Genomic DNA, 23,950 nt, shown 5'->3' with positions numbered 1-23,950 from the left:
TGTCTGGCTCTAGGTCAGTGATCACACCATTGTGATTATCTGGGTCGCGAAGATCTTTTTTGTACAGTTCTTCTGTGTATTCTTGCCATCCCTTCCTAATATCTTCTGCTTCTGTTGGTCCATACCATTTCTGTCCTTTATCGAGCCCATCTTTGCATGAAATGTTCCTTTGGTGTCTCTGATTTTCTTAAAGAGACCTCTAGTCTTTCCCATTCTGTTGTTTTCCTCTATTTCTTTGCATTGATTGCTGAAGAAGGCTTTCTTATCTCTTCTTGTTATTCTTTGGAACTCTGCATTCAGATGTTTATATCTTTCCTTTTCTCCTTTGCTTTTCGCTTCTCTTCTTTTCACAGCTATTTGTAAGACCTCCCCAAACAGCCATTTTGCTTTTTTGCATTTCTTTTCCATGGGGATGGTCTTGATCCCTGTCTCCTGTACAATGTCAGGAACCTCATTCCATAGTTCATCAGGCACTCTATCTATCAGATTTAGGCCTTTAAATCTATTTCTCATTTCCACTGTATAATCAATTATAAGGGATTTGATTTAGGTCATGCCTGAATGGTCTAGTGGTTTTCCCTACTTTCTTCAATTTAAGTCTGAATTTGGTAATAAGGAGTTCACGGTCTGAGCCACAGTCAGCTCCTGGTCTTGTTTTTGCTGACTGTATAGAGCTTCTCCATCTTTGGCTGCAAAAAATGTAATCAATCTGATTTCGGTGTTGACCATCTGGTGATGTCCATGTATAGAGTCTTCTCTTGTGTTGTTGGAAGAGGGTGTTTCTTATGACCAGTGCATTTTCTTGGCAAAACTCTATTAGTCTTTGCCCTGCTTCATTCCATAGTGAAATACAAAGTACAGGTTATTGACAGTCTAGTTAAGATTTCTGAAGTTTAGTTAAGATCTAAGATATTAGGTCACAAGAGATTAACTTATCACATTACTACAAGCTAAACAAAAGATATCATCCTGAGATAGGAAACAATGTGCCTCTGGGCCAGACACCTGGTGTTTGTCAAGTGGAGTAAAACTGAGCTTTTGTTCTCACCCAGAAGCTCCAAAGACAAAGCTAGTGGCAAAAGCTGAGCTCTGCTAAAGCAAAGAGATAAAGTACCCGCTCTTGAGGTCAAGGAAGACTTCCCTGTTTGCACGTGTGCAGGAAGGCTTCTTGGGGGTTGAAAAGGGAGGGGAACCCATCCCATAAGTGTGGACATGCACCCATAGGCCTCTGCGGTGGGATCCACCTTAGAGAAAAGGTGCTCACACATCTTGGGGAGGGTCCATGGACCAGTCAGGGGTGAAGAAAGAAACAATAATTGGCCAAAGGTAAACAAAGTCCCAGAGAGACTGTTTTATAAGTGATTTACATCACCTCTGTACTGAGCTCCTCCTCACTCAGGATGCTCCAGCTCCTCTCCAGGTGTGTCTCTCTGCCTAGCATCTGACATATTGCCCTCCTCACTAGAGAGGATGCCCATACCCTTTTTCTCTGTGTGTGTATCTCTGCCCTGGTTCTGAGTTTGATAAACAAACTGTTTTCCTGTATGCTTTCCCACACATTGTGCTATGTCTCTAATAATAAACTTTGTACCTGTTATTACAGTTTTTCTCTCCTTGAAACATTCTTGCTTTCAAATAGGGGCAAAAGCCAGGGCCACTATGCTTCTGTCTCTAGCTTCTGGTGGCCTAGTGGCTAGGACTCTTGGTTTTCATCCAGGTTACCCGAGTTTAATTACCAGGAAGGGAACCCCACCCTTCAGGACCACTCACGTCTCTTCAGGCTCTCCCTCTGAGATCAATCCTAGCTTCAAACTGCTTCTTCTCCAGGTATTTCCTGTCTCCATTAAATGGGGTCAATACTTTTTAAAGTTACGTTAGACTTGTGCCTCCTAGTTATTACTTAAAGAGATGCAAAATGAAGAATGGTATATCTACTTATGCCAACTCATGGCTTCACACTTCTATAATCATTTGTTGAAAAGATTTCAAGACCCGAACAATCACAATTATGACTTGGCAAAGAAGCTAACTCAATGCAGTAGAGTTCAATTATGTTTCATATTCAACTCCTTGTGAGATGAATAATTCGATTATATTTTAAAGCTTATTGATATTTAAGCAAATCTGTTATAAAGAGCATTCAGAAAACTAAAGCTATGCTTAGACTATATTATTAATCTTTATTTAGAAGTTGTTAAAAAACAATGCAATACTTTTCCCAGAGGTGAAATCAGAGTGATGACTCAGGTTCATCTGTAGTAACCATTTCCTGGATTATTAATTTCATAACACACATTTTTGACACAAAACAGAGGTCATTTTCATCATTTACCATAAATGCTTTGTTGATCTAGATTTAGAACAGCCAAAAACTCTTTGACTGATCCACCATACAGTATTTCCTTCCAATGTTGGTATAAATATTCATATTTTAGTTACAATAATATTTGTAGGTGACAGCAATATAAAATAGATCTACCATTGTGAATAGCACACAAGACTACTCAGAATTATAAAAAGACAAACTGAAAATATCCATAGTCTCATATTTAAATCTTTAAAGGCAGTTATAAATATCCACAGAAAATACCAAAAGAAATCAATTTTGCCAGACATATAGAGTGATACATGGAATAGGCAGATGATGCCCCTTTATTTAATTTAGTTCCCCAATTTTGAAATGCAGAGTTCAAATTTTAATTAATAATTAATTTAAGGATTTTTGTTTCTCAAAAGTTATTCATGGATATGACCTATTTTCCCTTTAAATAATAAAATTATTAAGATACTTGAAACAAACAATGAAAAATCTGTGGATTATTAATATTATATGGTGACAAGGATTTGACATACATGACTATTGATTTTAATTCTTACTTTCCATTAGGTGCCAGAGAAAAGATAGCACTCTCTTTCCCTCTTCATGTAGTGAGTGGGCAACTAACATAACATATTTCATTGGCTTTTCCAGTATATTTCCAGCAGCCCAGTTAACATGACTCAAAACTACTGGGAAAGACAGATGGAGAAAATGTGCTCTCCCTAAATATTTTTTAATATTATTTAAGAGAATCCACCGGCAATGCAGGAGAGGGCTTTGATTCTTGGGTTGGGAAGATCCCCTGGAGAAAAGAAACGGCAACCCACTTCAGTATTCTCTGCCTGGGAAATCCCATGGAGAGGGGAGCCTGGCAGGCTATAGCCCATGGGATCACAAAGAGTCAGACATGACTGAGCAGTTAAACAACAAAAGCTTAACATTATTTAAGCTTAGTGCCTTTGTATTAAGAGGTCCATTCTTTACAATCATGGACATGAAAAATGGTTACCTTTTGTTCTTCATATGCATCTTTCAAACAAACATAGTTTGTTACTGCTCTCATTGCTATTGGTAATTTTCCAATTGCCTTCAGATCAATAGGCTTTTTATGAGCAGATATGATGAGCGTGTTCATCCACCAGTAGGTTGCTTTTGACAATAAATTCACGAACGGTTGGAGAAACCTCACACCCAGATCCTGGAGGTCTTCAGGGGGCTTTACTTTCTGCGGATTCACGAAGAATACATATCTCTGTGATAAGAAAAATTCCAGAGTAACAATTAACCTGATTCTTTTCCCACACAAATTTTTAACCTTTTTTACATTTTCATTTAATGAAACTAATCTTTGTATGTTCATACTTCTTTCCATCCTTTTCTGAAATATTCTTCTGTGAAAAAAAATCCCTTTTATTGTGACTAGATTCTAGTTAAATTCCAGAATTTCATATTTAATTACACTTAGATGAATGTTAAAAAATCAATTATTTCTTTAAAAGAGTTATCACTAAAAGTCAGTCTTTCATGATATCCTTTCCTGATATTTCATGATATTTAGTCATCTAAATGAAGATTTTTACACTGTGCAGATTGCTTAAATATTTAATGTTTTATCAACAGCATTGTTGAGTCATTCTCTATTAATTTGTGGTCTGGCTGATGTTTGCTGTTTCCACTATCCATGGCAACATGTATCTTGCTATTCATAGCAAATTCAGAGTGCTCTGACAGAAAATGAACATTGAAAAACAGGTCACTGGTATGTCACACAATGTAACAGGTAGTGTTATGTGGCTGGAAGTACAACAGATTTGTAATCACAGAAGGGTATGAGATTTGATCATGTTACTTTGTTTATAAAGCTAGAGTTCTGTCTACAGAAGTTTCTTCATCAATGAAGTGAAGAAAGTGGATTAAGTTATCTTCTTATCAGCTTGACATTTCTGAGAATACACTAGTTTGATTGAGCCAGGTTTGCTTTGGACCAATTACAAGTGGTAGAATTTCCTGATGAAAACAGTTTAATCTATAATATGGACTAAGCATGATTGTTTGGCACATCCTAGGCACTCAATCAATATTTGCAAGTGAATCAATAGATTCCAGGGTTATATTGAGATTTCTGGAAAATTAATGGTCTGAACTTAGTAATTGCTCAACTTTATATTTGTACACATAAACGATATATCATTGTATAGGCTCTTGAATACTAATGATGCCAAGTTGGCCATGATCTCTAATATTTGCTTCTGAACTCCAGTAACTAAACAAAAATTATTAGATACCCACTCTGACCCGAATGACATTGATCTCCACAGCCATCAAGAGTCCATTCAAAATGACCATTATGCCTGTGATGCAGAAACGCAGGTCTGATATTCCCCAACCAGACTGCCAATATTTGACCAGCTTTATGGTTTTTGTGATAAAGGCCATTACCCAATACAGGAATAAGGCTGGAAAATTAAACAGAAAAAGAAAAGATACAACCCGTTACTGCTATTTTTAAAGATTTTACTGAAATCTCAATATAAATACAATACTTTTTAATAACAAAGACAATTTAAGATATTCTATTTTCAGATAATTTTGTTTGAATTAATCCAGATATAAACAAAGGCTGCAATCCCAACAGATGTGATATCTTCATCGTTGCCAAACCTTATTAGCTAGAAGGAAGTCACAGGTCCACTCACACTCAAGGAGAGAGGATTATATAGTATGAACACCAGGCAGAGATAATGGAAGGGGTATTTTCACACACTGAGATGTCTAGACATCTCCAAACATTTGGAAACTAAACAATACATTTCTAAGTAACCATATGTTAAAAAAGAAATTACTGGGGAAGTTAGAAAACATTTTAACTAAATTATAATGAAAATACTGCAGATTAAAAATTTAGGAATTGTAACTTAAACAATACTGAGATGAAAATTTATGGCTTTAGATATTTATTTTAGGAAAAATAAAAGATCCAAAATCAAAGACCTAAAGTTTCCACCTTAAAAAGGTAGGGAAAGAACAAGGAACAAAATGAAAAAATGAGAGATAATAGTAAAAAATAGCAATAAAACAGAAAAAGAATAATTGAGAAAATAAACCAATAAGGTTGACTTTTTTAAAAGATCAAGAAAATTGATAAGTCCCCAGCTAGACTGATCAAGAAAACAACACAAATGACCAATATTAAGAATAAAGGAAAAGTTATCCCTGTATCTCCTATGTACTTAAAATGGATAATCAGGGAGTATCTTGAACAACTTTATGACAATAAATCAAAAAGAATTTAGATGAAACAGAAATTTTCTCAAAAACTGTAATTATCAAAACTGACATAAACAGAAACAGATACTCTGAAGAGTCTATTATAAAGAAATAAATTTATAGTTTAAAATCCCCTCCTTAGTTAAAACTCCAGGCCCAGATAACTTTACTGATGAATTTTACTGGATTTTTAAGAATTAAAATTAATCTCACACAATGCCCTTCATTAAACAGAAATAGCGAGTATTTTCCAATTCATTTATGTATCCCAACATATAAAAACCTGGCAAAACTATTTTGAGAAAAAAAAAAACAAAACCCAACCAATATCCCTCATGATCGATGTAAAAACCCTAACATATAAACTCTAGCAACATATAGCATGGGTAACAAACCATGACCATGTGTGGCTTAGCCCAGTATGCATGGTTACTTAACCATTTGAAAAATCAATCAGTGAACATCAGCAGAAGCACCTTAACAGCAATATAACAGTTACAACTGATGCAGAAAAAAAGGCTGTCAGTAAAATACGAGCTACTCACGATTTTTAAAAAAAGAAACCTCTGAGAAAGCAAAGCTTTGCATAGCAGCAAACTTACGCACTTGATAAAGCCTTATATAAAAAGTCTATATCAATTCTGTAATTAAGTACAAAAGATTACTTTTCCTCTAAAATCAGGAGCTAGAGAAGGATTTCCTCTCACCACGTTTATCCTGCATTTTACTAGAGATTCTCCCTAGTGCAATACAGCAAGAAAAATAAAAAAGAAAGCATAAAGTTTGAAAAGAAACAAATATAACTGCCTCTGTTTTCAGACGGCATGTTTGTTTATATAGAAAATCCCAAAAAACTTACAGAGAAATAAGTTAAAGTAATTTTAATTATTTTTTAATTGAATTTCCAAGGTAGCAAGATGCAAAGTCAATATACAAACCCAACTGCATTTATACAATGGCAGAACAATTGGAAAATAAAATTTTTAATACAACAAAAAACCTAGTAATAATTCTTAGCAAGACATAAAAGACCTTTACATTAAAATTTAAAAAATATTGCTATAAGAAATGAAAGATCTATAACAGTAGATAATAAACTGCAAGACTCAACATTTTTAAGATGTCATTTCGTCCCCCAAATTGTTCTGTTCATTCAGTGCAATCCCTATCAAAACCCCACCAGGAATTTTTTTTTTTTCAGTAGAAACTGATAACCTGATTCTAACCTGCACATGGTAATGAAAAAGAATTAAACTATCCAAAATAGTCTTGGGAGAAAAACAAAGAAAACAAGCTATATAGTCATAATACATGACTTCAAGACCTCCAAAGTTATAGTAATCAAGACAGAATAGTGATGACATAAAAGTCCATGAATGGATTAAAGGAATGGAAAATATAAAGGTAAGAAATAGATTATATTTAAACAGGCACTTGCTTTAATCTTTTAGAAAGGTCCCAAAGCAATCCAATGAGAAATGGAAAGTCTAGTGTGCAAATGGTGCTCAAACACATAGATGTACATTTGGAAAAAAAGTAACGTGACACCTTATATACCATCCACACAAATAACTTCAAATGGGTCACGGTCCTAAAAATAAAAACTGAAACTATAAAGAGTCTTAAAAAAAAACAAGAATATACGTGGGAAGTATATTTTGAGGGAAGGCAAAGATTTCTTAAGAGACAGAGCAGTAATTTTACATGAAAAGATGATAAATTATACCACATTAAAATTAAAATCTTCTGCTCATCAAAAGACCCTATTAAGTAAATGAGCTTGCAAGCCACAGACTGGGAGGGAAATATTCTTAAAACATGTGTCTAATGACATACTAGTGTCTAGTATATACAAAATACTGCTACAACTCCATAATCAAAGTGCAATGCCATAAAAAGTGGCAGGAGATATGAACAGGCACTTCACAAAGATAACAAATGGCCAATAAACTCATCAAAACTGCTCAAGATCATTAGTCAGCAGGGAAATGCAGATTAAAACCACAATGTGTTATCCGTAAACACCAGCATGGCTAAATTAGAAAATCAAGATCTTCAAATGGATGTGAAACCACTGGAATTCCCATATGCTGTTAGTGTGTGTAAAATAAACCACTGAGAAACGATCTAGTAGTTTCTCACAAATATAAACATTCATGTCCTTACCCTTTGACCCGGCAATTCCACTCCTAGGTATTTACCCAAGAGAAATAAAACATAATTCACACACAAACACAAACAAAAAAACCCCTTGCACATGAATGTTTATAGCAGTTTGTTTTTTTTTTCATGATAGTCAAAATCTGGAGACAGTCCAGGAGACTATTAACAAGAGAATGGAAAAACTGTAGTATATTTATGGAATATTTGTGGTATATAACAGAATATAATCCAAAAATCACAAGAACAAAATACAACTGAAACTGTTATGGATGAGCCTCCAAAAATTCTGCTGAGAGAAAGCAGTCTTAGAAGAGTTTACATTGCATGATTCAATCTACGTGAAGTTCTGCAACAGGCAAATCTAATCTACAGTGAGAAAAAAATCAGATTAGATGTTCCGACATAGAGATGAAAAAAGGACTGATTAGTAAGGAGCACAATAAAATTTTCAAGGATGATGGCAACACTTTAGATCATTACAGAGTTATACAGGTGTGTGCATTTAGTAGATTAAGATTTCTGTACTTTGGTATGTAAATTTTATCTTACAAAAAGAACTGCAAATATTTAACTTTAGCTAATAATGTGCATGCTGAAATAATCAGGAAGTGATGAATATCAATTCCTGCAACATACTTTAAAATGCATCAAAAAATTGGGATGAATTGACAGATGAATAGAGGAAAGCAGATACTTGATAAAATAAATAGAAGAAAATAATAGAAGAATTTAGGTGGTAGGAAAATGAGTATTCATATAATTCTTTCAATTTTCTATATGTTTGGTAATGTTTATAATGTAATGTTGGGACAAAATTACTAGTTATGTGTTCTAAAAATGTGTGACTCTTCTAGATCCAAATATTCCTCCCTCATGCGAAGAGTTGACTCATTGGAAAAGACTCTGATGCTGGGAGGGATTGGGGGCAGGAGGAGAAGGGGACAACAGAGGATGAGATAGATGGCTGGATGGCATCACCAACTTAATGGACATGAGTTTGAGTGAACTCCGGGAGTTGGTGATGGACAGGGAGGCCTGGCGTGCTGTGATTCATGGGGTTGCAAAGAATCGGACATGACTGAGTGACTGAACTGAACCAAAAGTAAGGAAAAAGTTAGATAAGCTTTTAATTCTATAAGTCCTTTCAGAAATATGATCAGTTTGTGCCCTCTGGCTTATATCTACATAAAAATTTAGAGCAGGATTCTGACTGCATTTCTCTTAAAATATTATTAAAATGCATATCTCCTTTCTAATCACATCTTATAACTCTTATATCCTCATCAGGTTTTCAGAAACATTCTCTAGAGTATCGAATTCTCAATGCCACATTTATTTTTGCTGTTGCCTTTCTGGTCTAATTAAAATAAATAAATTTAATTAAAAAAAAAAGATTTCTCTGATAATGTTTGCCTACCATGTTGAACCAAACAGCTTTCTATTAAGATAATTAGGATTTGGACAAGCCTTTTAAAGTAATATTTAATTCTGACAACTTGTCTTTGTTTGATTACCTTTACCAAATCATATAACGTGATGCAACACAGAATTAAATAAACAGCACTTATCACTTATTCACTTCAAATTTTGATGCCTGCTGGATATGCAAATAAAATAATATTTGCATGGTTTAATTATTGCTTTTCCTAATTGTAGTAGTCGATGTCATTTTCATCAAATAGCAATCAAACCAAATCCATAAACCTTAGAAAACAAAACATTCACACAAACACATACGATCTTGCCTATTTAGAGGACACAGAGGCCCCTGCAGCCCATGCATAATCTATGTTCTGTAATCTTCATCTCAGCTTTCTGTATGAAAGTGTCCATTAAGGAATGCAAGGATGGATCAGAGTATTATATTTATAACTATTTGGGATTAGTTCAATCATTTCAGCATAAAGCAGAATATAAAATTGGGAAAACTTTAGACAGTCTCTGATTTCCACAGGACAAGAAGGCAAGAGAGGCTTAGAAAAAATAATGCTAAACAGGATGCGAGGTGAGGGGCTGTGCTCTGGGGCAGCTGTTGCTCAGACAGTATTGTTGTTAGCATACAATGGAGCACACTCTGTTGCAAAGAGCCTCCCCGTGCCCCTATATATGTCTCGACAGAAATCCCAAGAAGAGTGTGACATGCCCACAGTATCCAGGTCTTTGGAAATGCCTCAAGACTCCCAAGCCAGAGTCAGAAATACACAGAAATAGCTCAGGTGACTTGCTCATTAGATGTCCTGAGGGGATGGAGTTTTCACAGCCTAGAGCAATAAACAACTGACTACATCTCCACATTGAATGGGAGACTAACAAGAATAAATTATTATGGTTTTCCCATGCCTTCCAGTCCAACCAGTGCTGAGAGAATTTATTCTGAGGAAAAAGAAAACCAAATAGTTCTTTGGGAAAAAATAACAACAGCACTTGATCATACTCACCTAAAAGTAACTTAGGAAAATTTGATGTTTCAATATTATGATAATATACTATGGATGTGGTGGTAGCAACAAATCCCATCACCGCAGGCATGAAGAGGTGGAGATGCCTCGACTCCCGCCGTCTACAGAGAGTGGTACAGTGTCAGTGTCTACAGCTGAAGGTTCCAGACAGTTTCTCATTGCTGCTTCCAGTTTTTTCATTAAAATGCTCCCTTACCAATATTTAAAATGCAGAATGAGGTATTTTATATACAGAATGCTAAGAGAACAAATAAGGGAGACTACCTTGAGTGCTCAATCACTAAGTCGTGTCTAACTCTTTGTGGCCCCATTGACTGTAGCCCGCCAGGCTCCTCTGTCCGTGGGATTTCCCAAGCAAAAATACTGGAATGGTTTGCCATTTCCTTCTCCAAGGGATCTACCTGACTTAGGGATCGAACCCATGCCTCCTGCATTGGAAGGCAGATTTTTTTACCAATGAGCCACCAGGGAAGCCCAAGGAAATATAATTCTGCTGAAAGGGTTTATCCTAACATGGAGGGTTGGATAAATACAGCTAAACAAAACATTACAATGCTTACAACAAAAGCAAATAGATAACTATTCCTATCTTGAAGGGCAGAACTGCTGAAATAATTTAACCTAAAGCGAGTAAAAACAATAAACTCCATATGAACTCTACTGTATGTGAAAGAACATTTATTCTTGTGATAGTTTTCCCAAACGTTATGGTCTTCAATGGGTTTCCCTTGTGGCTCAGCTGGTAAAGAATCCTCTTGCAATGTGGGAGACCTGGGTTCAATCCCTGGGTTGGGAAGATCCCCTGGAGAAGGGAAAGGCTACCCACTCCAATATTCTGGCCTAGAGAATTCTAAGGGCTGTATTAGTCTATGGGGTCGCAAAGAGTCGAACACGACTGACCGACTTTCACTCACTCATTCATGGTCTTCAATGATTTCTCCACATTCATTAATTCATTCAACACATGTATATGTTTGTTGGTCCAGACACCGCATTAGATTGTGGGATACAACAATGAACAAGATAAGATACAGTGTCTGTGGTCACAAAGTCTGGAGTCCACTGAGAAGAACAACCGGAAACAAGAAATTATAACATAGGTGAAGGGACTGGGAATTCATGTAGAACTAGTGCCTGAGACAGAGAAAGCCCTGAAAGAAGTGACTTCTAAACTGAGACCTTAAGAATGAGGAACTGCTACTCAGAGGAAGGATAGGAAGACTGTTCCAAGTAGAGAGTCTAGACATGTTCAAGAGTTGTGGTTGCTGTTGTGTAGTTGCTCAGTTGTGTCAGACTCTTTTGCAACCACGGGGACTGTAGCCCACCAGACTCCTCTGTCCATGGGATTCTCCAGACAAGAATACTGGAGTGGGGTTGCCATTTCCTCCTCCACTGGATCTTCCCGACCCAGGGATCGAACCCACATCTCCTACATTGGTAGGCAGATTCTTCACCACTGAGCCACCTGGGAAGCCCATACATTCAAGGGTACTTTAAGCAATTCAGTGTGACTGCAAGGACATGACACTTCCTTCTGAGGGCAACAAAGAGCTTCAGTTAGATCAGAAATATGCCAGGACAATGTGCAGATAGCCCTCAATTCCATTTGTATTAAAAATGCCATACAGCTAAACATTTACATTTTCTCAAATGATTTAAATGTATTAGTACACAGATGATATCAAGAAGAAAGTAAGTAGTCTGCGAATGCGGGAAAGAGAAACAATTTAGGAAGGTCATATCAGAAGAGGTATAGCTGACAATGGAAACTGAAATATAAAAAGGAAGCCACTCATCCGGAAACTTGTGCAAGAGCACTTAATAAGCAGGGTATAGAATGGGCAAAGTTCCAAGAAGTTTAATGTCCCTTAAATAGAAAGTTTGAGTTTGGATATATTATGAAAGGCTTCATGTGCTGTGGTAAGGAGCTGAAATCTAGTCTTGCAGAAAACACAAATACTTTAACAAGGAAGTGGTACCATCAGATTAGGGTTTTAGAAACAGATCAATCTGGTAGTAGTAGTATGGATAATGGAGTTGGCAGGTAATGTGTGTCTGAGGTGAGAGGAGAGACACAAAGGAAGGACCGTAGTTAGGAAACTACGGGGAGAGGCCTGATGAGGGATGATGAAAGCCCAAGTTAAGCTTTGGCAGCAGTAACATGGAGGAAATAATCCCTTCGGAAAATGTCAACATGGACAGGACTTTTAACAGTGAGTATGAGTGTGATGGTGATGGCAATGGGGAGAATAATCCCCAGGGTGCTTGAGAAGATAATGGTACAACCAAATAAGATTTTGAGAGGAAAAGCCCATTGGAGAGAGGAAGCTAATATGTTTCAACAGGAATGTGTGGATTGTGAAGGTTTCTAATAAATCTGCAAAAGAAGCTGTCTAACAGGCAAGTGTATGCAGAGATTTGGAGTCATGAATACTGACAAGATAATGAAAATGTGATAATATTACGATCATGTAAGAGTTGGCTTACAAAACACCAACTACCTCCCAGAAATAGTTCAAATAATCAAAGAGAAAAAATAGGAAATAAATATTTCATCAGTAAAAAATTTTAAATGCTTCTAATACTCTTTATTTATTAAAGAAAAGACAGAATTAAAAAAAATATTTAGAAAATTTTAAAATAAGCAGATTACCTGTGAAGGCCTATATAATGCAGTTTAAAACCATACCCAGAAGAAAGTTTGTAATCTTAAACAAATTCAATAAGAAATTATTATAATAAATAAATTAAGTAGTCAATTCAAGTTATCTTGAAAAAGAATAACAATCATCAGTAAGGAAGGCAGTAATGAAGGATTAATAAAGACAGCAGAAGCTACAGTAAGGTTTATGTTTATAGTATTTTTTTTTTTTAGTGATTTTTAACCATACTAGCACAGAGTCGGACACGACTGAAGTGACTTAGCAGCAGCAGCAGCAGTATTTTATTAAGATTCCTTTCATAGTGTTACTGCTCTCCTTACAAAGTAGTATAGGTTTTGAGTGGTGCCCCAAACTCAATTCTTTCCTTTAACCTCTCCTATTTTTTGTAGAAGGGAATGGCAATCCAGTCCAGTGTTCTTGCCTGGAAAATCCCATGGACAGAGGAGTCTGGCGGGCCACAGTCTACGGGGTTGCAGGGAGTCGGACACAACTGAATGACTAATACTACACTACACTACACTACTATTTTTAGAGAATAATTTGCAGACTTCGGTATTCTGGTATAAATAATCAAATGGTAGATATATAGTATTGAAGCATATATATCCCATTATGGTAGAAAATCTTTAGTCAGGAAAGTTCAAGAGAAAACCAAAAACTATATATCACAGAAAACAATTTCAAAAAAGAGAAAATGATGGAAAATAAAAACCTAAATGAAAACACAGTAATAGTGATTTTAATGCACGCTTTTATCATTTGAAGAATAGTAAAAAATAATCAACACAAGGACTTGAATAATCCAATCAGTAAATTCTTAATGCTTATTAATTATATTAATTAACCAAATATTTGACTATCTTGAAAAATGCTAATAAATTCCCAAAGGCATTCATTTAACGAATGACATGCTTTAGTAATAAACTAATCAAATTATACTGAAGAGCAAACTAAAAATGATTCTTAGGCCTAGAAGGGTTTCTTCACTGGAATCACAAATTATTTAGACAGAAGTAAAAAAAGAGAACATTTCTTATGAAAACCTGTGTAAAACAGGATGTATTTCTGTAAAAAGAAAAATCAATAGCTTAAATATTTGTATTACTATTAATTTAAAAAATCCAATATTCAATTAGGAAAGTCTTTGCATTATTTCACTTATAGTGAAACTACAGTGAACATCTGTGGTATTTTAAGTAAAAAATAGTTCATAAAGTTTTGTTTAAAAAAAAAAAGAAAGAAGGAAAGAAGGAAGGCATAATCAGCAGGGTCTTAATATAATAAGTGTGTTAAAGAGGAAAAGATACCCATGAAAGTGTCATTCATATTCTTTGGCATTCTTGTAGAAGCAGCTTCCATACTAGGACAAGGTAAGAGAGAAACCAAACTAAATCTTCCAGTTATTCAGAAATACTGGAAGATGTCTTTGTTTTTTTCTTCCCCCCTGGTCTTGCCTTATAGCTTGCAGGGTTCTTAGTTCCCTGACCAGGGATCGAACCCATGCCCCTGGCATTGGAATGAGAAGTCTTAACCACTGGACCACCAAAAAAGTCCCTGAAAGATGTCTTTTTAGGAGTTCTGGATGAAAAGGGCAAGGATCAGAGTCTGTAGCTAAAGAATGGGAGAGGCTACACAAGATCAAGAGCGTATTTCTGCTTGTTTTAAGCATGGGTCTCTTGCATCACTACTGCTGTGAAACAGGTTTCCCCCATAAGTATATGTCCTCATTATTATCTCAGCCTCTGTCCTAAAGTCTCTGAACCTACACATCAACCATGAGGCTGGAAAGGAGGAGCCATCTCTCCCTACTTGATGTCAACTTTTTAGGACTCATGGGACTTCTACTATCTTCCACTTTATACAAACACATAACAACATGGAGGGTCAGCCCATATGGTAAGGGAATTAAAAAATGAAGACTAAAATTGGTTATGCTAATACAACATACGGAGAAGGCAATGGCACCCCACTCCAGTACTCTTGCCTGGAAAATCCCATGGACCGAGGAGCCTGGTGGGCTGCAGTCCATGGGGTCGCGAAGAGTCAGACACGACTGAACGACTTCACTTTCACTTTTCACTTTCATGCATTGGAGAAGGAAATGGCAACCCACTCCAGTGTTCTTGCCTGGAGAATCCCAGGGACGGCAGAGCCTGGTGGGCTGCCGTCTGTGGGGTCGCACAGAGTCGGACACGACTGAAGCGACTTAGTAGCAGCAGCAGCAGCAGCAATACAACATAGCATAAATATGCCAAAGAGTTGTAAGCAATTCTCAATAAAATAATGGCTGATAAGCTTCTAAATGCTTGGAGAGGAGACTTAGGGTCTTTAATTTTCCTTTTAATCAGAAACTAAGATGTGTACATAAATGCAAAGAACTATCATAAAACATTACAAAATAGATGGCTCCATGACAAAAGTCTCTAAGTTTCACTCCTTGTTTATTGCAACAGAAAAACATAAACAGATGTCAGGGGAGGTTCTTATTAGATAAGAAGAAAATGAGTTTTGAAGCTTTCATTTCATAGACTTTAAAGATTTTTTCCTATCAATTCTTCAATGAAAGATACACCATTTAGCATAATTTCATAATCGAAGTTTCCCTATTACTTGTGTTTATTTTCTATTATTATGTAATAAAAATATTATCATGCATTATGTTCAGCTTTATAAATAGAATTCATTACATTCTAACTGCTTAATATAAACTTCTTCTATAAGAAAGACAAAATTCCTTTAAAAATAGGGGTTTTATAGCAAATCATGATTTTGAAATAATTATGTACTCTGCCTCAATTTGTAGTCATATCCTCATTGATTCTCAGACTCTTTTAATGCCTGCCTCATCTATCTCTGCAGTTTTACAAAATAAATAGAAATATCTGAGAACTGGTTATATATTTATACATAAATATATTAAACTTGGATGACAAGGAAATCAAAACAGTCAATCCTAAAGAAAATCAACCTTGAACATTCATTGGAAGGACTGACGCTGAAGCTGAAGCTCTAATACTTTGGCCACCTGATGCAAAGAGGCAACTCATTGGAAAAGACCCTGATGCTCTTAAAGATTAAGGGCAGGAAGAGAAAGGGCAACAGAGGATGAGAAGGTTAGATAACATCACCAACTCATTGGATGTGATTCTGAGAGATAATGAAGGACAGGGGAGCCTGGCATGCTGCAGTCCATGGGATCGCAAGGAGTAGGACATGACTTAGCGACTGAACAACAACAACAAATATGCCAGTTAGAGCTGTATGTTAATACAGACAATTGTTCTTATCATTTATATTTGTTTTGAAAAATAAGATAATCATTGAGGTGTTTAAATGGAGAAAACTTTCTGCCAGCGCAATGCAGATAAAGAAACAGAAAGCACAGCAATGAGCACAAACCCCAGAGATCTGAACTTGTGTTAGCAGAGAAAGGATACAGTACAGAAAACACAGGACAATAGGCATGTGTATCGTATAAAATTGGTGACTGCTGTGGCACCTAATAAGTTATAACCAAAAAGTTAAGGCTGACTTGGTACACTCTTAGCTACTATCCATATCAACATTTCCACTAGAACAGCATAATCCCATTAACTAAATGGAGTCACTTACGAATCTGAAACAATGCCTTCCGCTATTTCACAAACATGCACGAACAGGAGGGCAAATGTAAGGATCCATCTCAGGTTGTGTCCAGGAAAATGAAGCCATGTGTTGTGATGAATCTGTACCTTCGAGCTTTGACTCCCCCACCCTGAAAAAAGGAGGAAAAGGTAAAGAAATAAAGAATTAATTATAATCATGAAAATAATTTACATTGTGATATGCTTTGCAGATCGGGGAGAGGAGGTCTTAAAACCTTATTCCTTTCTAGGGTAGCAACATAAATCCTTCTCTATTTTCATTATGTTAAAAAAAAAAAAAGGAATAATTTCAAAGGATTTTTCCAAGCTTCCCTAAGCTAACACATCAACTTTGCTGTCTAGCTCAGGAATAACAAACTCTGGGTGACAACCTGGTTATTTCATGCTCATCACAATTCTTATTGACAGATCTCATTCATTCAAAAGAAAAATAAATTAATGATGATGTTAATAAAAGCAATTCAAAGTCTCAAATCTTTCAAAAGATGGGATCTGTGGGAGGCCTAACCAAAAAAATAAAATGGTCACACTCGGTGACAAGATATAGGGCCCACTGGCTGTGTCAACTCTTACTCACATGCATGTCATGGAATAAAGATGATAACCCATGACTCAGCCAGCACCATTCAATAGTGCTACTGATATTTTCTGAAAGAAAGCTAAAGCTTTGTTCATTGATGAGATTTTTAAGGAGGCTCAAGAACATTTCCGGTTCACCCTTAGCTCTTCATTGAAGAAAAAAATTAAGTTACCAGATTATATGTTAGAAAATGTTGATGGTTTCCCCTCAAAAACAGCGCAATGCCAACTCATATATGGCGTGCTAAGACAAGACCCTACTTCTGTCTCTTGTCACCGCTGTTTTTGTTTTGTTTTCTCTCTCAATTTTTCAACTATAGAGAAGTCCCGTAAACTTCAAGAATGAATGGGGTTGGGAGGGATATGAGTGGTAAAAGTACTGAAGGAAGAAATTTCTGTTTCTGGACAAAACGGACCCCTGAAGCATTCTTTGAAAAGAATACTGATTCATCTCTAAATTGTTCCCAAAAGAACTTCATTATTTGAAAATTAGTTACATTTAACATATTTTACTATAATTTATGCTATTAAACTCTTCCAGGCAGGCTCTGGCTTTCTTTGCATCACTATAATTTTCCTTATACCTGATACTTCTTTGAGATTTATTTGTGATTTCTCACTAACCCAAATAGCCAAGATTATGAATAGTCTGCATTTTTAGCCATTTCTCTTTGACAATGTTAATTTTAATTCCACTTGATTTGAATACCCTTTTTGAAGAATGCCAGCTTCTGTGTTCCATGGCAGAGATGCAAACAACACTGTCAGAACGATTGCTCTCAATAAGTTAACTGGATGTCAAAAAGGAATTATTAACCATAGAAATACAACAAAAAAGAATGTTCTACTTTGGTAAGTAGGTTACTTACCAATGAACAATATTGGGAAAGTGATAAACAGCAGGAAGACATGAGGAACCAGGTTAAGGGCATCCACAAAGCAGGGATTTTGTAACACACCATCATAGATATTATAGGAAGAAATGTTATTACCGCAGAATGAAAGGCTCATTTCTTCTTATATAGTTCACTCTAAAAGGGAGAGAAAGGAAGAAAAACCTCTTACTACAAAATTCTCCTTCATTAAATTATAGCCTTGGTGGTGGTGGTTTAGTTGCTAAGTCATGTCCGACTCTTGTGACCCCGTGGACTGTGGCCCACCAGGCTCCTCTGTCCATGGATTTTCCAGGCAAGAAGAGTGGAATGGGTTGCCATTTCCTTCTTCAGGGGATCTTCTGGACCAAGGAATCAAACCCGGGCAGACTCCTGCATTGCAGGCAGATTCTTTACCAACTGAGCTATGAGGCATATAGCCTTAAAGAGGTATTATTTCATAAAATTAACCCCCTTTATCTTTGTAGCTGAAGAAATAGGAAATCTTTGTGGTCAAAGTTATTTGAGAATTACTTAGAAAGGCCTTATACATCCTATAAGGTCCACTTGTCAATAGTTTTTTTCCTGATTAAAATATTCCATTTTAATTTGGAAAATACATTATAATTGATATCTACCAATAGTGCTACCTCCAAGGAGTGTTTGTCTAAATAAATTATCAAAAACCAAAAATGGCTGTTTATACAGAAAAAGGAGGGGAAGATGAAACTGACTGAAAAGTCAAAATGCTGTAATATCAAATCCTTTCCCATGGTCATTCATTGAAAATGCTTTCACAAACAGCTTCAGCTGAACACAATTTACTGCAGCATTTCATTCACTGCAGGAAACAGTAATACCAAGAGAGCAATGTGGAGTCCACCAGCATACAGCCTTTCTCTGAACAACAGTAAAATCAAGTGTTAAAGACCAATTAAATATAATTCAAGTGACAAGAAAATGAAACTACACAGGTCCCAGAATCAGACAATATTTTTACATGAAATGCACTCTACTCAGATTTTGAAACAAAGGATGCCTTTTTATTGGAGAGCTGTATTCCATCAGAGGAGACGTGGACAAGCTGGGAGAAGAAACAGAGGACAAGATTACACACGGTCATCTTAGCCATTGTGGGACATGGAGCTTCTACTCTGGCTTCTACTTGGAATGCAATGGAGCCACTGAGAGGGTGGAGATGAGAGGAGTGACAAGCTCTGACTTACATTTTAAATGAATTCTTACTACCGTGAAATGCCACCAAGAGTTTTAGTGTTCGGAAAACTTCCTATAATGCCTACCATTTATTTGTTGTTGTGGAGTCGCTCGGTCGACTCTGACTCTGCGACCCCATGGACTGCAGCAGACCGTGGACTGAGCGGTCCCCCTCATGGGCTGCAGCACTATTTACTTAGAACTTACTACATTCTGCGAGCTTTGCATATACCATGTAAGCCCTCAGAACCATGAAGCAATATCTGTGGAGCTCATCGAATTTTACAGATGATGATATGGGTGTTCAGATGGGTTCAGTAACTTCCCAACCAGTAGAGAAGCTGGAATCCACACCCACATGTGTCTGACTATAAACCATGTTCATTCCACTCCATCATATAGCTCCCGACTTATATTTTTTAAAGAAACTTCTTATCTATTCATATTAAAATAAGTAGTATTTTATGATTTCAACCTCCCTGGACTTTGTTTCTTTTCCATATTTATGCCACCCTGGATTCTGAATTAGATTATTCAAGGTTGGCAACGATTTGGATAGCTAAAGTGGTACCTCTTCTCTTCCCTTTCATTCATAATTGATTTAGCGATGGTCACGAATCATATAGTTTCCTAGAAAGAAACAAAGTGTGTTATACAGAAAAGATAGGCAGCAGAGGCAAACTATTGGAGAAACCAAATTTTAAACAAAATTTTTATAAAACATATGAATAGAAGAACTAGTTAGAAAGTCTGTGTGTTGACAGTCTGTCAATGGTCATATGGAATTCTCCTCATACATTATTTCTGGTAATACTTTTTTATATGCTCTCTAGTCAAGACCTTTTTTCATCTTTTTTAAAAAAAATATTATATTAAAAGAAAAAAACTCAAGATCAGCTTATACACTTGCCAAATCCTTACCAACTGTTAAGATTCTAAGCTTAATAAGAGAATCAAAAGGACTTGAGCTTTTAAAATTATCAATAAAATGGAAGTTCTGAGTTTTATAATTATATGTTGGATATTTTGGATAAAAATAGAGGAAACAGAAACAAAAAAATAGCTTTTAATGGAATTTTTAAGACTATTTCCTTTACTTAATAGAAATGATAAAAGGAAACTTTAAGCTTACTTAATCAAAAGGCACGCATAAACTGTTTCCTAGAACTAACTGGGAAATTCTTTTTGCTTTTTTTTTCTTTGCTTACTTTTTTTTTTTTTTTTTCATTGCATGTGCATGCTCAGTCCTGTCTGACTCTTGTGACCCCATGAACTGTAGCCTGCCAGGCTCCTCTGTTCATGGGATTTCCCAGGCAAGAATACTAGAATAAGTTGCCATTTCCTTCTCCAGGGGATCTTCCTGACCCAAGAATTGAATCTCTTGAATCTCCTGCACTGCAAGTGGATTCTTTACCTCCTGAGCCACTGGGGTTTCCCATTTTTCTTAAACTAGTTTTAAAATGTTATTGAAAGTTACAGTATTTCAGTGCTATATTCAATGTTAAAACTTGATATTTCATCATGATCATTAAGGCAGCTGCTAAAATATAAACTGAATTTGCAAAACATAGATATATATGTGTGTATATATATATATATATATATATACACACACACTTAATTAGCTATAAGCACTGCCTGCCAGTTATCTAATCAATCCTGAAACCTACCAATTAAGTAACCTTTGGATAAATCTGTGTAACTGTGGAAAGAAAATATCAGAGAAGTACAATAACCTGAAAAAGTCCAAGAACATTTTGAGCCATGCACTTGACGTCTGGGACTTCAGGTATTAATTAAGTGTAAAAATATTTATTGATGCTGACCATGCAACTTGGGCACCAAGAATTCAACGTGCACGTGGCAGAAACAGTCCCTATGGTCTTAGGCTGTATAAATCGGACTAGATAAAACCCAAAAGGTCTTGGTATAATGTAAAAGTTATGATTCAAAAGACTGGGAAATACATAATGACATAATCTCACTAAAGTGCATATGGATAGAGTAAAAACTTTAGAATGCTGTTTTCCTTCTGCCATAATCTTAAAACTCACATTTCCCCTTGGCTCCCAACCTGCTCACTGCATCTCTCCTTTTGCTTTTTCTTCTGCCTCTTCTTTCATCCTCTTCCCCTTGCCCTTTAGTCCCCTCCTCCAGACACCTAGCCTGCATGTGGCACACTCTTAACAGCCGACTCTTCTTACAACTCAACATGAATAAAGACAGAGAAAAAGTATACTTATTGTAGACCTGTTGACATTATTTGTGTTCACCTGAGGCATTTTATTCAATCAGGATTTTTAAACTAATTCTTAAATCTCCAACTGTCATTCAGGGTTTCCCTCCTGGAACCCAGGTTAAGTTGGGGATACTTAGGAAAGGTATAAATTGCTGCTCTCCCCAGATAAATGCCCTCATGTGACACCCGACAGCCCCGCCCCTTCGAGCTTTCTAGTTCAGCCAACACTGACAGGCCCCAGCATCAAAGAGAAGAGAGAGAGGGAAGCAGGCCAGAGAAGAAGACAGGACATTCTTCTTCCCACAAACATAAACACACAGAAAGACGTTCAAGTGTTTATGACAGTCGATAGGGTTGGAGAATTTGACCCAGTGAACTTGAAACACAAACACCAAAAGTGAAACTCTGATTACAGGAATGGTCTGTAGAACAGATCTTTCTACAGGTCTTGGTGACCAAACTTATGATTTCATGGATATTACCCTCAGTGTTCTTGTGCCTTGAAATGCATCTTATAAAGTTCCACACCCTCAGGACTGAAAACATTTGGATTCAGTTGATGAATATAAAATAAAGTGAAAACTAGCACTCTTCACTGTTCACCAGAAAACAGTATCCGTTCTGATGGAAGAGTCATCACAGAGAATTTAACAAGCTGGTGACCCCTGAAGAAAGCACACTAAATGCAATATAAAAGCTTTCATTCTCACACACAAAATAACTCATCCTTTACTTATTCAGAGATTAACAAAATTACACTGTAAGACAGAAACACGATATTTTAAAGAACTTATTCAGGGCTTTATCATCATCTCAGGTATGCTCAGGATTGGATCACTCAGGAAAATCAATGGATTTAATAATAAGTTATTTGAAGTTATTCAGTCCATGGTTTATAAAACATGAATTAAAAGATATTGGTCTATTTATCTATGAACTACAGAACCAAGCAGGAAATCATCAGCAAAAAGGACAGACATCTGATTTAGTGTCTGATCTCAACGCACCCGTCAAAGTTCTGTTGCACACCAAAGGAAATGTTGAAACTACTAAGTAGATAAGATTCCTTACACAGACACTCCAGTGGCCTTTTTAAAAAAAATCCCAATCTGTAGAAATAAAGCAAGAAATAGATACCTTGGGTAATCGCTTGACGCTGCTTCAAACCCCCACTGGTGCACTTGCTTTACCTTCAAAACACCAGCTTCCTACTCTGTCTTTAAGTATAAATTTCAAAGCCGGACGCAGAACTCCTATAAAGCAAAGAGGGACAGAAATTAAGCAGAAAGTTACTTCGTGAACAAGACGGGAAATATCTAAAAGGAAAAACAAAACACAATTGTATTAACTTTTTGCACTTTATCCACTTGGTTTAAGCAGGAGCCGGCCAGAGTTCTCTAAGTACAGCTGGAAACCTGATCCCCACGCCCTCTCTTCCCCCAGGGCTGGGGCCGGGTCCCTTCAATCCTAGAAATAGCGACGGCGAAGCGCTGCGAGAGAGCGCGGGAGCCTTCCGCTTGCTGTTAGATCAAAATCGACAACTGAGGGTTATCCTTGAAACTCTTGAAATGAGATTTATGAAAAAGACACGGACTCACTCACCCCAAAGCCAGCGCTTTCCTTCCCCTGGCCGAAGCGCGCCGGGCGCCGAGCGGATTATTTTTAGGGCGGTGGGTGATCAGCTGCTGCCTCCTATCGAGTTTCTGGATTGCACACACTGCTCTGGGCTGGGGCGGACGCGGCCACTCCGAGGCAGGAAACTGAGCAGAAGCCCCGAGCGCAATGCCTGGGACTGGAGACCCTCCCCACCCCCGCTCGGCCCAGCCGTCCGCGCGCCAGCCACAAACTTGGGGCGCGCCTGACAAGGGCTTTAAGAGTGATGTGCGGCCCCCGCAACTCATTAGACACTGAAACTTAGAATCTACGATTCCGTTATCCCCAGATAACGGGTGTGGGGGGAATCACTAACCTTAGTATACCCAAAGTCACTTGCACTTGTAATTTCCCCCACCCTCTAGGCTCTGCGCGCGCCCTTTTAGCAACCACGTAAGGAAGCGGATTTGGGGGTTTCACTATTTCGCCTCCTGAGCTGATCGGGAAAATGAAGGGCTCACTTCACTCGGAGCAGCCGGCCGCCAGGCTGGATTCGTGCTGTGCGAATGTCTCGCCTTGTGAGGCGGGCTCCAGCTGAATAATTAGGGAAACTTGGTGTTCTGTGCCCGGCACTGCGCTCCCAAAAGGGAACCCTTAACCCTTGCCCCCCGAAACTGTGGCTTTTTCTTTCTACTGTTTTACAGACAGTTACCCTCACTCTTGCCCCCCGCCCCCGAGAGATCGCAAAGTCTCAAAGCGATCACGTGTTTAAAATACACTCACCCCACAAGATCTAACACCCCCCCCCCGCCCCCCCACTTCTTGATGCAAGCGGTAAACTTTGTCCCAGGCAACCGTTGTAATTAACACTCGCTTTTATCAGGGGTCATCGCCCTGTCAACTTGAAATAACCATTGTTTTCGTCAACTGTTCTGA

The 23,950-nt window shown here is 37.2% G+C and overlaps 1 protein-coding gene across 6 annotated transcripts in view; it reads right to left on the bottom strand.

The window, feature by feature from the left end:
• ABCC9 (ATP binding cassette subfamily C member 9) overlaps positions 1-22,910 on the bottom strand; it is a 156,531-nt gene extending 133,621 nt beyond the window's left edge. For 5 of the 6 annotated variants that reach the window (XM_086401802.1, XM_086401801.1, XM_086401804.1 and 2 more), the window contains exons 1-7: positions 22,771-22,910; positions 22,559-22,674; positions 17,965-18,126; positions 16,485-16,626; positions 10,189-10,310; positions 4,610-4,776; positions 3,330-3,572 (exon numbers count right to left, since the gene is read on the bottom strand). In XM_086401802.1, the coding sequence (XP_086257928.1) occupies positions 3,330-3,572; positions 4,610-4,776; positions 10,189-10,310; positions 16,485-16,626; positions 17,965-18,106 (816 nt within the window). In that variant the 5' untranslated portion in view covers positions 18,107-18,126; positions 22,559-22,674; positions 22,771-22,910. The remainder of the gene's footprint in view (positions 1-3,329; positions 3,573-4,609; positions 4,777-10,188; positions 10,311-16,484; positions 16,627-17,964; positions 18,127-22,558; positions 22,675-22,770) is intronic. The other variant, XM_086401806.1, reaches the window with a different exon arrangement.
• Positions 22,911-23,950: the final 1,040 nt, after the last annotated feature.

This window comes from Bos grunniens, chromosome 5 (genome assembly GCF_055505025.1).
Source record: "Bos grunniens cultivar Pamir isolate PY7600 chromosome 5, Bosgru_T2T1.0, whole genome shotgun sequence".
In the NCBI taxonomy this organism is placed as follows: Eukaryota; Metazoa; Chordata; class Mammalia; order Artiodactyla; family Bovidae; genus Bos; species Bos grunniens.
Note: the sequence above shows the minus strand (reverse complement) of the source record. Positions and strands in the feature narration are given on the sequence as shown.